Source organism: Notolepis coatsorum (genome assembly GCF_963971535.1).
Source record: "Notolepis coatsorum genome assembly, contig: SCAFFOLD_1467, whole genome shotgun sequence".
Classification (NCBI taxonomy): domain Eukaryota; kingdom Metazoa; phylum Chordata; class Actinopteri; order Aulopiformes; family Paralepididae; genus Notolepis; species Notolepis coatsorum.
In genome coordinates this window covers 1-13,714 of record NW_028170115.1, presented here as the reverse complement: position 1 = coordinate 13,714, position 13,714 = coordinate 1, and the positions used below count along the sequence as shown (strand labels likewise).

Sequence of the window (13,714 nt, the reverse complement as noted above, 5' to 3'; positions counted from 1 at the left end):
GAGTAGCCTCTGAGAGAGGACCTTTCACCAGAGCACTGTCTCTAACCGTTAGAGTAGCCTCTGAAAGAGGACCTTTCACAAGAGCACTGTCTCTAACCGTTAGAGTAGCCTCTGAGAGAGGACCTTTCACCAGAACACTGCCTCTAACCGTTAGAGTCGCCTCTGAGAGAGGACCTTTCACAAGAGCACTGCCTCTAACTGTTAGAGTAGCCTCTGAGAGAGGACCTTTCACCAGAGCACTGTCTCTAACCGTTAGAGTAGCCTCTGAAAGAGGACCTTTCACCAGAGCACTGTCTCTAACCGTTAGAGTAGCCTCTGAGAGAGGACCTTTCACCAGAGCACTGTCTCTAACCGTTAGAGTAGCCTCTGAGAGAGGACCTTTCACCAGAGCACTGTCTCTAACCGTTAGAGTAGCCTCTGAAAGAGGACCTTTCACAAGAGCACTGTCTCTAACCGTTAGAGTAGCCTCTGAGAGAGGACCTTTCACCAGAGCACTGCCTCTAACCGTTAGAGTCGCCTCTGAGAGAGGACCTTTCACAAGAGCACTGTCTCTAACCGTTAGAGTAGCCTCTGAAAGAGGACCTTTCACAAGAGCACTGTCTCTAACTGTTAGAGTAGCCTCTGAGAGAGGACCTTTCACCAGAGCACTGTCTCTAACCGTTAGAGTCGCCTCTGAGAGAGGACCTTTCACCAGAGCACTGTCTCTAACCGTTAGAGTAGCCTCTGAAAGAGGACCTTTCACAAGAGCACTGTCTCTAACCGTTAGAGTAGCCTCTGAGAGAGGACCTTTCACCAGAGCACTGCCTCTAACCGTTAGAGTAGCCTCTGAGAGAGGACCTTTCACCAGAGCACTGTCTCTAACTGTTAGAGTAGCCTCTGAGAGAGGACCTTTCACCAGAGCACTGTCTCTAACCGTTAGAGTAGCCTCTGAAAGAGGACCTTTCACCAGAGCACTGTCTCTAACCGTTAGAGTAGCCTCTGAAAGAGGACCTTTCACCAGAGCACTGTCTCTAACCGTTAGAGTAGCCTCTGAAAGAGGACCTTTCACCAGAGCACTGCCTCTAACCGTTAGAGTAGCCTCTGAGAGAGGACCTTTCACCAGAGCACTGTCTCTAACCGTTAGAGTAGCCTCTGAGAGAGGACCTTTCACCAGAGCACTGTCTCTAACCGTTAGAGTAGCCTCTGAGAGAGGACCTTTCACCAGAGCACTGTCTCTAACCGTTAGAGTAGCCTCTGAAAGAGGACCTTTCACAAGAGCACTGTCTCTAACTGTTAGAGTAGCCTCTGAGAGAGGACCTTTCACCAGAGCACTGTCTCTAACCGTTAGAGTAGCCTCTGAGAGAGGACCTTTCACCAGAGCACTGCCTCTAACCGTTAGAGTAGCCTCTGAGAGAGGACCTTTCACCAGAGCACTGTCTCTAACCGTTAGAGTAGCCTCTGAGAGAGGACCTTTCACCAGAGCACTGTCTCTAACCGTTAGAGTAGCCTCTGAGAGAGGACCTTTCACCAGAGCACTGTCTCTAACCGTTAGAGTCGCCTCTGAGAGAGGACCTTTCACCAGAGCACTGTCTCTAACCGTTAGAGTAGCCTCTGAGAGAGGACCTTTCACAAGAGCACTGTCTCTAACCGTTAGAGTAGCCTCTGAAAGAGGACCTTTCACCAGAGCACTGTCTCTAACCGTTAGAGTAGCCTCTGAAAGATGACCTTTCACAAGAGCACTGTCTCTAACCGTTAGAGTAGCCTCTGAGAGAGGACCTTTCACCAGAGCACTGTCTCTAACCGTTAGAGTAGCCTCTGAGAGAGGACCTTTCACCAGAGCACTGTCTCTAACCGTTAGAGTAGCCTCTGAGAGAGGACCTTTCACCAGAGCACTGCCTCTAACCGTTAGAGTCGCCTCTGAGAGAGGACCTTTCACCAGAGCACTGTCTCTAACCGTTAGAGTAGCCTCTGAGAGAGGACCTTTCACCAGAGCACTGTCTCTAACCGTTAGAGTCGCCTCTGAGAGAGGACCTTTCACAAGAGCGCTGCCTCTAACCGTTAGAGTCGCCTCTGAAAGAGGACCTTTCACAAGAGCACTGTCTCTAACCGTTAGAGTCGCCTCTGAAAGAGGACCTTTCACAAGAGCACTGTCTCTAACCGTTAGAGTCGCCTCTGAAAGAGGACCTTTCACAGGAGCACTGCCTCTAACTGTCAGAAACCACTCTCCAGACAGTCAGAAACCACTCTCCAGATGGTCAGAAACCACTCAAGCAATAGAAGGATGACCAGCGAGTGTCTCCAGCGATGACAGCCGTCTACAGAGAGTAGTCTGAGCGGTGGGGAGCCCATCCACAGAGGCTTCAATTAGACTAATGATTGTTCTGTGGAACCAGGGGCTTGACCTTAACACCCGCCACCCACCAAATGCGGGTAGAATTCGGCAGTTAATGTCAGTCAAGCCCTGTGTGGAACGCTTGTGAATCTGAGAAGGTGCAGGGCTGCTGAAGGGGCGGGGCTGCTGAAGGGGCGGGGCTGCTGAAGGGGTGGGGCTGTTTAAGGGGCGGGGCTGCTGAAGGTGTGGGCGGATGAAGGGGCGGGGCTGCTGAACCAGAGAGCAGATACGTTCACCTTCTCTGCATTTTTTTAAAGAATCTTTACTGTCGTTATAGTTTCCAGGAACAACAAAAACATTGCATGGCTTCTCTCAATACTAGCAGAAATGAATGGAAGTGTATACAGACCAGCTACAGTAGCTAAAAACACCTCTCCTGGAGTTTTAACCTATGCTAGCGGTCTGTACCCGCTTGCATTCATTGTGTAGCTAGGCCAGCTTGCAGACAGATAGCTTTCTACTGAACTTGAGAGGAAATTGGTGTCTATCTTCTTGTCTGACTCTGGAGAGGATGTTGAGCGCATTTCCGATAATGTTGATGTGTTGCTGAAAGAAGCAGCCGACCATGGGGGGGGGGGGGGGGGGGGGATTAATGGGAGGTGGCGTCTTCACTGGAGATCAGCGCTGCGACATTCATGTCACTGATCAAACTGTCACTGATCAAACTGTCACTGATCAAACTGTCACTGATCAAACTGTCACTGATCAAACTGTCACTGATCAAACTGTCACTGATCAATCTGTCACTGATCAAACTGTCACTGATCAAACTGTCACTGATCAAACTGTCACTGATCAACTGTCACTGATCAATCTGTCACTGATCAAACTGTCACTGATCAATCTGTCACCGATCAAACTGTCACTGATCAAACTGTCACTGATCAAACTGTCACTGATCAATCTGTCACTGATCAATCTGTCGCTGATCAAACTGTCACTGATCAAACTGTCATCAAACTGTCGCTGATCAAACTGTCACTGATCAATCTGTCGCTGATCAATCTGCCACTGATCATCATCACAACCTTCATGCTCTGGAACGCCTTGGCCTTGGATCTTACGCTAGCAGAGTCAGTGTCCTCTGTATATTAAATGTGTTTCCTAAGGTTATGGGGTTAGGTCAGCTCTGATTGCTTAAACTGTTTTATCAATCTGACTACAAATACTGTTTGAAATATTTTTTGTCTCTTGTTTTATTTTCTATTTAATTTTTTCGCCTTTGCTGATGTTTGCTGTTTGCTGTTTTTAACATGTCTGTAAAGCACTTTGTAACTTTGTTTCGAAAAGCGCTATACAAATAAAATGTATTAATTAATTCATTCATGTTATTGATCAAACTGTAACTGATCAAATCTAATCAAATCAAATTTATTTATAAGGCCCGCCAACACACGTTAATGTCCCCATGGGCCGTACAGGTCTTCTTTAAACAAGTCAAGAAGAAAACATAACAATAAGTCAAGAACAGAACAAGAACACCATAAGGTCCAAAAGATTTAAGATAAATGCAAATAAATGAAAGAATCAGCACCACAACCTTCATGTCACTGATCAAACGGACAGCAATCAACCTTATATATTAGGGATGCTCGATATTGGCTTTTTTACCGATACCGATATTGTCCAACTCTTAATTTCCGATACCGATATCAACCGATATCAACCGATACCGATATATGCAGGGTTTCCCCCCCCCCCCCCAAAAACTGAATAATTCCAGGTAACTAATAATTTCACTGGATATATATATAACAAATATTGTTATTGTTTTATTATTTTTTAAACCGATACCGATATTTTCCGATATCACATTTTACTGCCGATATCGGCCGATAATATCGGTCGGCCGATAATATCGGACATCCCTATTATATATATATTAGTGCTGTCAATCGATTAAAATATTTAATCGTGATTAATCGCATGATTGTCCATAGTTAACTCGTGATTAATGTTTATTAATTTTTTTGTATCTACCTTAAACAGATCTTTTTCAAGTTCCAAGTTTTAATACTCTCATCAAGAGTCAACAAATGCTTGCTTTATGCAGCCATTTAACACAAAAGGATGACCATCATCCTCATGCATTGCAAATTTGCATCAAAGTGATGCACAAAATAACTTAAAAGAAAATAATAATTTAAAATAATGAATGAAGTGTGCATGAAATAATAGGGGAAAGAAAACGTTAGGAACTTGGTACATTCACCCACACAAGGGCTAATAGTAATCACACCCCCCCCCCTCTCTCTCACACACACACTCTCCCAGATCTCTTTCTCTCTTTCCCCTTCCGCATCAATAATACACCTGAGTGAAGTCTAGTAAATAAAAAAAAAATGTGTTCTTAAAAGTTAACGTTAGTTAAAAAAAATTGTGGCGTTAATATAATCGGGCGATAACGCGCTAATACCGCGTTAACTTTGACAGCCTTAATATATATATAAGCTTATGTATCAGGAATGTCAATTTAATTGTATTGTTGTAGTTGTTTACATCTCTCTCTCTCTCTCTCTCTCTCTCTCTCTCTCTCTCTCTCTCTCTCTCTCTCTCTCTCTCTCTCTCGCTCTCTCTCTCTCTCTCTCCTCTCTCTCTCTCTCTCTCCTCTCTCTCTCCTCAGTGGAACATCCAGACAAGATGGCTAATGACCAAGGTAAGCTTTGGCACTTTTTTTCTTACGTGCTTCTGCGTGTGTGTGTGTGTGTGTGTGTGTGTGTGTGTGTGTGTGTGTGTGTGTGTGTGTGTGTGTGTGTGTGTGTGTGTGTGTGTGTGTGTGCGTGTGCGTGTGCGTGTGTGCGTGCGTGCGTGCGTGCGTGCGCGCGCGCGTGCGTGCGTGTGTGTGTGAGAGAGAGAGAGAGAGTGTGTGTTCTTTCTTTGTTTCTTTGTTTCTCTCTCTATCTCCCTCTCTCCAGCTATCCTCTTTTTCTCACTATCTCTCCCTTCTCTGTTTTTCGCCCTCTCTATTTGTATCAGATGTATTTGGTGTACCCCCGATGTCATTGTGCATACTGTACCCCTTTGGGAATAGCTGCTCTAAGATAACTGTAATCTCCCTTTGGAACAGTCAAACGAAAACAAATATTATTTTCAGAAAATCTCTCAGACATTTGCAGGTTATCTTTATCTTTATTACGGATCCCCATTAGTCATCACCGCAGCAACAACTAGTCTTCCTGGGGTCCACACACAACAAAAACAGTACATCCATACATAACATTATAGTAGCATACATTTAAAAATATATTCCAATATTCCTACATATAAAAATAATTCCAAATAGCATTACAGTACACAAACAGAGTATCAGATCACAGAAAATACAATAAAAGGGATTAAACTCTCAGACAGTCATATCTTTACAGTGTAAACTACAGTATCTGTGTTTTTCTTTAATGTAAACTAATGACTTTTTCTCTCAATGCTCTTTTCAAATTATTTTAAAAACGTATCTTACTGGTTATCAGAGTAAGGTGTACTGGCAGTTTATTCCAATATGACATGGCTCTATATAACACAGTTTTCTTTGCTGCATTGGTTTTTGGTAGTAGCAGTGTGCACGTTTCCCTACAGGCATGCCTAGTATTATACTTATGTCGATCATGTGTACATGTTAGCTGTGAATACAAACAGGTTCTCTTGAGATATATATATTCCTCATGAACAAGATCAGGCTGCAATCCAGTCTGTCTTCCACCTTCAACCACGACAGCTTGGTATGCATCCCCTCCACACTGTTTCTCATTGAGCAGTTCAGGGCCAGACGGGCCGCTCTGTTCTGAGTGAGCTGGATCTTATTGAGCTCTTGTCTTGAGGCATTAGACCAGACAGCTACAATGTATCCAAAACAGCGCTGCTAGGATCCTGATGAGAGTGCGGAAATACCACCACATCACCCCCATCCTCAAGTCCCTTCACTGGCTCCCTGTCTCACTCAGGATTGAGTTCAAAGTCTCCCTGCTCACCCACAAATGCCTCTACGGAAACGCCCCCCCCCCCCCCCTATACCTCAAAGAACTCATCACCCCTCACTCCTCCTCTCGACATCTCCGCTCTGGCCAGGCAAACCTCCTCCAGCGCCCAAGGACAAATCTATGCACTATGGGAGATCGGGCTTTTTGCTCCTGAGCTCCCAGTCTGTGGAATGCTCTCCCTGACTACCTGAGAGCACCACAGACTGTGGATGTTTTTAAGAAAGGCCTCAAAACCCACCTTTTTAGTAGAGCCTTCTGTTGACCTTTTATCAAATTTTTTGCTCCACACATTTTATGTTCTTTTACCAATTTATTTTATCAGTTTTATTATTCTTTGCTATTTTATGTTTTAGTCTTGCCTATTTTTATATTCTTTCTTTCCTTTATTCTCGCTAGCTTTTAAGTCCCTTTAACTGTAGCGCTCTGAGAGTTGCCCCGCAACTGTAAAGCGCATTACAAATGAAATCTATTATTATTATTATTATTACAGTAGTCAAGGTGAGAAAGAACTAATGACTGTTTACTATCAGATCGGCTAGAAAATACCTACACCTTCTGATAATTGAAATACCTCTGCTCATTTTGGCAACCACATTGTTGGTGTGAGTTGACCATGAGAGTGTTCCATCAAGTGTGACACCCAACAGCTTTGCCTCTCTAACTTACTTGCTCAATAGCTGTTCAGTCTAAAGATATACTTAGCTTCACGTCTTTTCTTATAGCATGCTTGGATTCCAATATTAGGCTCTTGGTTTTTGAGATGTTTAACTTCAGCCTGTTTTCAGACACCCAAGTGGACACTAAGTTTAATTCTCTCTGAAGGACTTCATTAAGCTCTTCTGTCTTGTCTGATGATGCATACATTGTAGTATCATCAGCGTACATAACCATACATGTATTTTCTAATACCCATGGCAAATCATTTGTAAAAATGGCGTAGAAGAGGGGCCCCAGGCAGCTTCCCTGTGGAATTCCACACTGTAGGGATTTAAAGTTGGACAGGGTACCATTAAACACAACACATTGCTGTCTGTTACATAGATAGCTTTTTATCCAGTTAACAGCTGCAGTTCTGAATCCATATGCAGTTAGTTTGATGAGCAGCAACTCGTGATCTATGAGGTCAAAAGCTGCACTGAAATCCAGTAGTACAGTACCCACCATTCGCTTCCTGTCAATTTGTTGTAGCCAGTCATCTGTTAATTGTGTTAAGTATTTAAGTAGTTAAGGTTAAGTAGATAAGGTTAAGTATTTATGTTCGTTAACGTTTCTGTCGAGAGAAGCTTGCGTCTGTTCACTTCTTTCACTTGACTTTGTTTGCGTTCTCTCACACCTCTCTACATTTGGCTTTGCGTTGTATTTGAAGCGTACAGGCGAACTGTCTAACTAGGCGTTGAAGATCAAATGTGAAATGAGATCCAGCAATTGCATTATATCAAACTTAACAAACAAAACGTATTGAACTGTCTGGGTGGAAAAAGAGAACTCTGCTGTATTTCATAATGGTGGTGCCTGCAGGTGCGATCAGCACCACTCCCACACTCGCCCACACATCAGATCAGATAATAAACAGTGCAACATCAAGGGGCTCTCTTACCTGGAAGGTGTTTTTACTGATAAAGAATAACAACGTCTCTGACTCTTTTGGGACTTTGGCAGATACAAAACACAAGTATATTACGTATATACAACACGTACATGTATTACTTATACAACACACATCTATATTACAATATGCAACACATAAATATATTACTTATACAACACGTAAATATATACGACTTATGGCTATAAACATAACATACATCATGTACATTTTTTCCAGTGGTCGATTAGTATTTTATTTATGTTTTCTATGTAGCAGGTTGGTCGAGATATTCAACATGGAGCAGGTTGTAAAGAGAGAGATATTCAACATGTAGCAGGTTGTAAAGAGAGATATATTCAACATGTAGCAGGTTGTAAAGAGAGAGATATTCAACATGTAGCAGGTTGTAAAGAGAGATATTCAACATGTAGCAGGTTGTAAAGAGAGATATTCAACATGTAGCAGGTTGTAAAGAGAGATATTCAACATGTAGCAGGTTGTAAAGAGAGAGATATTCAACATGTAGCAGGTTGTAAAGAGAGAGATATTCAACATGTAGCAGGTTGTAAAGAGAGAGATATTCAACATGTAGCAGGTTGTAAAGAGAGAGATATTCAACATGTAGCAGGTTGTAAAGAGAGAGATATTCAACATGTAGCAGGTTGTAAAGAGAGAGATATTCAACATGTAGCAGGTTGTAAAGAGAGAGATATTCAACATGTAGCAGGTTGTAAAGAGAGATATATTCAACATGTAGCAGGTTGTAAAGAGAGATATTCAACATGTAGCAGGTTGTAAAGAGAGAGATATTCAACATGTAGCAGGTTGTAAAGAGAGATATTCAACATGTAGCAGGTTGTAAAGAGAGAGATATTCAACATGTAGCAGGTTGTAAAGAGAGATATTCAACATGTAGCAGGTTGTAAAGAGAGATATTCAACATGGAGCAGGTTGTAAAGAGAGAGATATTCAACATGTAGCAGGTTGTAAAGAGAGAGATATTCAACATGTAGCAGGTTGTAAAGAGAGATATTCAACATGTAGCAGGTTGTAAAGAGAGATATTCAACATGTAGCAGGTTGTAAAGAGAGATATTCAACATGGAGCAGGTTGTAAAGAGAGATATATTCAACATGGAGCAGGTTGTAAAGAGAGAGATATTCAACATGTAGCAGGTTGTAAAGAGAGAGATATTCAACATGTAGCAGGTTGTAAAGAGAGAGATATTCAACATGGAGCAGGTTGTAAAGAGAGAGATATTCAACATGTAGCAGGTTGTAAAGAGAGATATTCAACATGGAGCAGGTTGTAAAGAGAGAGATATTCAACATGTAGCAGGTTGTAAAGAGAGAGATATTCAACATGGAGCAGGTTGTAAAGAGAGAGATATTCAACATGGAGCAGGTTGTAAAGAGAGATATATTCAACATGTAGCAGGTTGTAAAGAGAGAGATATTCAACATGTAGCAGGTTGTAAAGAGAGATATTCAACATGTAGCAGGTTGTAAAGAGAGAGATATTCAACATGTAGCAGGTTGTAAAGAGAGAGATATTCAACATGTAGCAGGTTGTAAAGAGAGAGATATTCAACATGTAGCAGGTTGTAAAGAGAGAGATATTCAACATGGAGCAGGTTGTAAAGAGAGAGATATTCAACATGTAGCAGGTTGTAAAGAGAGAGATATTCAACATGTAGCAGGTTGTAAAGAGAGAGATATTCAACATGTAGCAGGTTGTAAAGAGAGAGATATTCAACATGGAGCAGGTTGTAAAGAGAGAGATATTCAACATGGAGCAGGTTGTAAAGAGAGAGATATTCAACATGTAGCAGGTTGTAAAGAGAGAGATATTCAACATGGAGCAGGTTGTAAAGAGAGAGATATTCAACATGTAGCAGGTTGTAAAGAGAGATATATTCAACATGGAGCAGGTTGTAAAGAGAGAGATATTCAACATGTAGCAGGTTGTAAAGAGAGATATTCAACATGTAGCAGGTTGTAAAGAGAGAGATATTCAACATGTAGCAGGTTGTAAAGAGAGATATTCAACATGTAGCAGGTTGTAAAGAGAGAGATATTCAACATGTATCAGGTTGTAAAGAGAGATATTCAACATGTAGCAGGTTGTAAAGAGAGAGATATTCAACATGTAGCAGGTTGTAAAGAGAGAGATATTCAACATGTAGCAGGTTGTAAAGAGAGAGATATTCAACATGTAGCAGGTTGTAAAGAGAGATATTCAACATGTAGCAGGTTGTAAAGAGAGAGATATTCAACATGTAGCAGGTTGTAAAGAGAGAGATATTCAACATGTAGCAGGTTGTAAAGAGAGATATTCAACATGTAGCAGGTTGTAAAGAGAGATATTCAACATGTAGCAGGTTGTAAAGAGAGATATATTCAACATGTAGCAGGTTGTAAAGAGAGAGATATTCAACATGTAGCAGGTTGTAAAGAGAGATATTCAACATGTAGCAGGTTGTAAAGAGAGAGATATTCAACATGTATCAGGTTGTAAAGAGAGAGATATTCAACATGTATCAGGTTGTAAAGAGAGAGATATTCAACATGTAGCAGGTTGTAAAGAGAGATATTCAACATGTAGCAGGTTGTAAAGAGAGAGATATTCAACATGTATCAGGTTGTAAAGAGAGAGATATTCAACATGTATCAGGTTGTAAAGAGAGAGATATTCAACATGTATCAGGTTGTAAAGAGAGAGATATTCAACATGTAGCAGGTTGTAAAGAGAGAGATATTCAACATGTAGCAGGTTGTAAAGAGAGAGATATTCAACATGTAGCAGGTTGTAAAGAGAGAGATATTCAACATGTAGCAGGTTGTAAAGAGAGAGATATTCAACATGTATCAGGTTGTAAAGAGAGAGATATTCAACATGGAGCAGGTTGTAAAGAGAGAGATATTCAACATGTAGCAGGTTGTAAAGAGAGATATTCAACATGTAGCAGGTTGTAAAGAGAGAGATATTCAACATGGAGCAGGTTGTAAAGAGAGAGTATTCAACATGTAGCAGGTTGTAAAGAGAGATATTCAACATGTAGCAGGTTGTAAAGAGAGAGATATTCAACATGTAGCAGGTTGTAAAGAGAGAGATATTCAACATGGAGCAGGTTGTAAAGAGAGATATTCAACATGTAGCAGGTTGTAAAGAGAGAGATATTCAACATGTAGCAGGTTGTAAAGAGAGAGATATTCAACATGGAGCAGGTTGTAAAGAGAGATATTCAACATGGAGCAGGTTGTAAAGAGAGAGATATTAAACATGTAGCAGGTTGTAAAGAGAGATATATTCAACATGTAGCAGGTTGTAAAGAGAGAGATATTCAACATGTAGCAGGTTGTAAAGAGAGAGATATTCAACATGGAGCAGGTTGTAAGAGAGAGATATTAACATGTAGCAGGTTGTAAAGAGAGAGATATCAACATGTAGCAGGTTGTAAAGAGAGATATATTCAACATGTAGCAGGTTGTAAAGAGAGATATTCAACATGGAGCAGTTGTAAAGAGAGAGATATTCAACATGTAGCAGGTTGTAAAGAGAGAGATATTCAACATGTAGCAGGTTGTAAAGAGAGAGATATTCAACATGGAGCAGGTTGTAGAGAGAGAGATATTCAACATGGAGCAGGTTGTAAAGAGAGAGAGATTCAACATGGAGCAGGTTGTAGAGAGAGATAAATGCTGTTCCGCGCGTTTTTAAATCCACCATCAGCATGAGCACAGATGCCCCCCCCCCCCCCCCCTCCCCCCTCGCCCCCGCTGCGGCACCATATGGCGGATTACTGGGTTATTAAACGACACCGACTGTATAGCATATGCTTTCTGTAACATAATACATGCCATCGCTGGAAGCTGTTATCTAAAGGAGCTCACAGTGTTTACATATTTATTGTGAGTTGGTTCCCTGTGAGAATAGAACCTTTAACCCTGGTGCTGCTGAGCTAAACACATACACTCCTCTTTCTCTCTCTCTCTGTCTCATACACCCCCTCACCCCATCTCTCTCCTCCTCCTCCCCCATCCCCTCCTCTCCTTTCCTCACCTCTCCTCTCCGCATCTCATCTCCTCCTCCTCTCCTCTCCTCTCTAATCCTACTCCTCCTCCTCTCCTCTCCCTCCTCTCCTCTCCTCCTCTCTTCCTTTCCTCACCTCTCCTCTCCTCTCTCCTCCTCCTCTCCTCTCTAATCCTTCTCCTCCTCCCCTATCTCTCCCCAGATGTTATATTATGACATCATGTTGAGTCTTCTTCTGATTCGTTATCTCTCCTCATGGTCTTCTTCTGATTCGTTATCTCTCCGCTCAGGCCGAGGACATGATGCTGGTTACTGGCCATCTGACAATAACTTGATTGACAGGAGCAGTATCAATGGTAAGTCCACCCACTCCTCCTCTCTCCTCTCCTCTCCTCTCTCCCTCTCCTCTCCTCTCCTCTCCTCTCCTCTCCTCTCCTCTCCTCTCCTCTCCTCTCCTCTCCTCTCCCTCTCCTCTCCCTCCTCCCTCTCCTCCCCTCTCCTTTCTCCTCTTATCTCCTCTAATCTCCCTCATCTCTCCTATCTCCTCTTCTCTCTCCTCTCCTCATCTCCTCTCCTCCTCTCTCTCCTCTCTCTCTTCTCTCCTCCTCTCTCGCCTCTCCTCTCTCCTCTCCTCCTCTTCTCTCCATATTGTGTCATTACTTGACTCCCTCTCAGTCTCTTATGCTAAGGCTCGGCTGTCACTCTATTCTGTGGAATGCTTCCGGTTAGCTTTACCATTGCCTGTTGTCAACACACACACACACCACGCACGACGCACGCACGCACGCACGCACGCACGCACGCACGCACGCACCCGCACGCACGCACGCCACACACACACACACACACACACACACACACACACACACACACACACACACACACACACACACACACACACACACACACACACACACACACACACACACACACACACACACACACACACACACACACACACACACTGCCGTGTAGTCAGATGTCAGGAGACATTTTATTTTATCCAAAGCGCTTTACAATTTGTTACTCACATTTTACCCATTCACTCACACATTCACACACCGATGGCGGAGGCAACCATGCAAGGTGCCGACCTGCTCATCTGGAGCAATTAAGAGTCTTGCTCAAGGACACGCTGCCCGGGAGGAGCGGGAATCGAACCGATAACCTCCGGATTGCCAGACTACTGCTCTACCTTCCGAGCCACTATCGCCCTGTTGTTGTTGCTGTCTCTTTATTTTTAGCTTCTGTTATGGTTTCCATTCATTCTTTTTTTGTTATTGCATTATTTATTTATTTATTTATTTATTTATTTATTTATTTATTTATTTATTTATTTATTTATTTATTTATTTATTTATTTATTTATTTATTTATTTATTTATTTATTATTTATTTATTTATTTATTTATTTATTTATATTATTTATTTTCTTTCTTTCTTTCTTTCTTTCTTTCTTTCTTTCTTTCTTTCTTTCTTTCTTTCTTTCTTTCTTTTCTTTCTTTCTTTCTTTCTTTCTTTCTTTCTTTCTTTCTTCTTTCTTTCTTTCTTTCTTTAATTCTGTTTTATTGTTTCTTTGTTATTTTCTTTCTTTATTTTTATTCTTTCATTCTTTTTTCTTTATTATTTGTATTATGAATTATTTATTTTATTCTGTCATTATGTCTGTCTGTATGTGACAACTCCTCTACCTATCACTACCAAGACAACTCCTTTACCTATCACTACCAAGAAACTCTCTACTATCAC

At 41.8% G+C, this 13,714-nt stretch overlaps 1 protein-coding gene across 1 annotated transcript in view; it reads left to right on the top strand.

Annotated features, from left to right (window-relative positions):
- LOC311248605 (netrin receptor DCC-like) overlaps nucleotides 1-12,321 on the top strand; it is a gene marked incomplete at both ends in the record, with an annotated part of 40,187 nt that extends 27,866 nt beyond the window's left edge. The window contains 2 exons of the mRNA XM_084339461.1: nucleotides 4,995-5,027; nucleotides 12,256-12,321. Coding sequence (XP_084195587.1) covers nucleotides 4,995-5,027; nucleotides 12,256-12,321 — 99 coding nt within the window. The remainder of the gene's footprint in view (nucleotides 1-4,994; nucleotides 5,028-12,255) is intronic.
- Nucleotides 12,322-13,714: the final 1,393 nt, after the last annotated feature.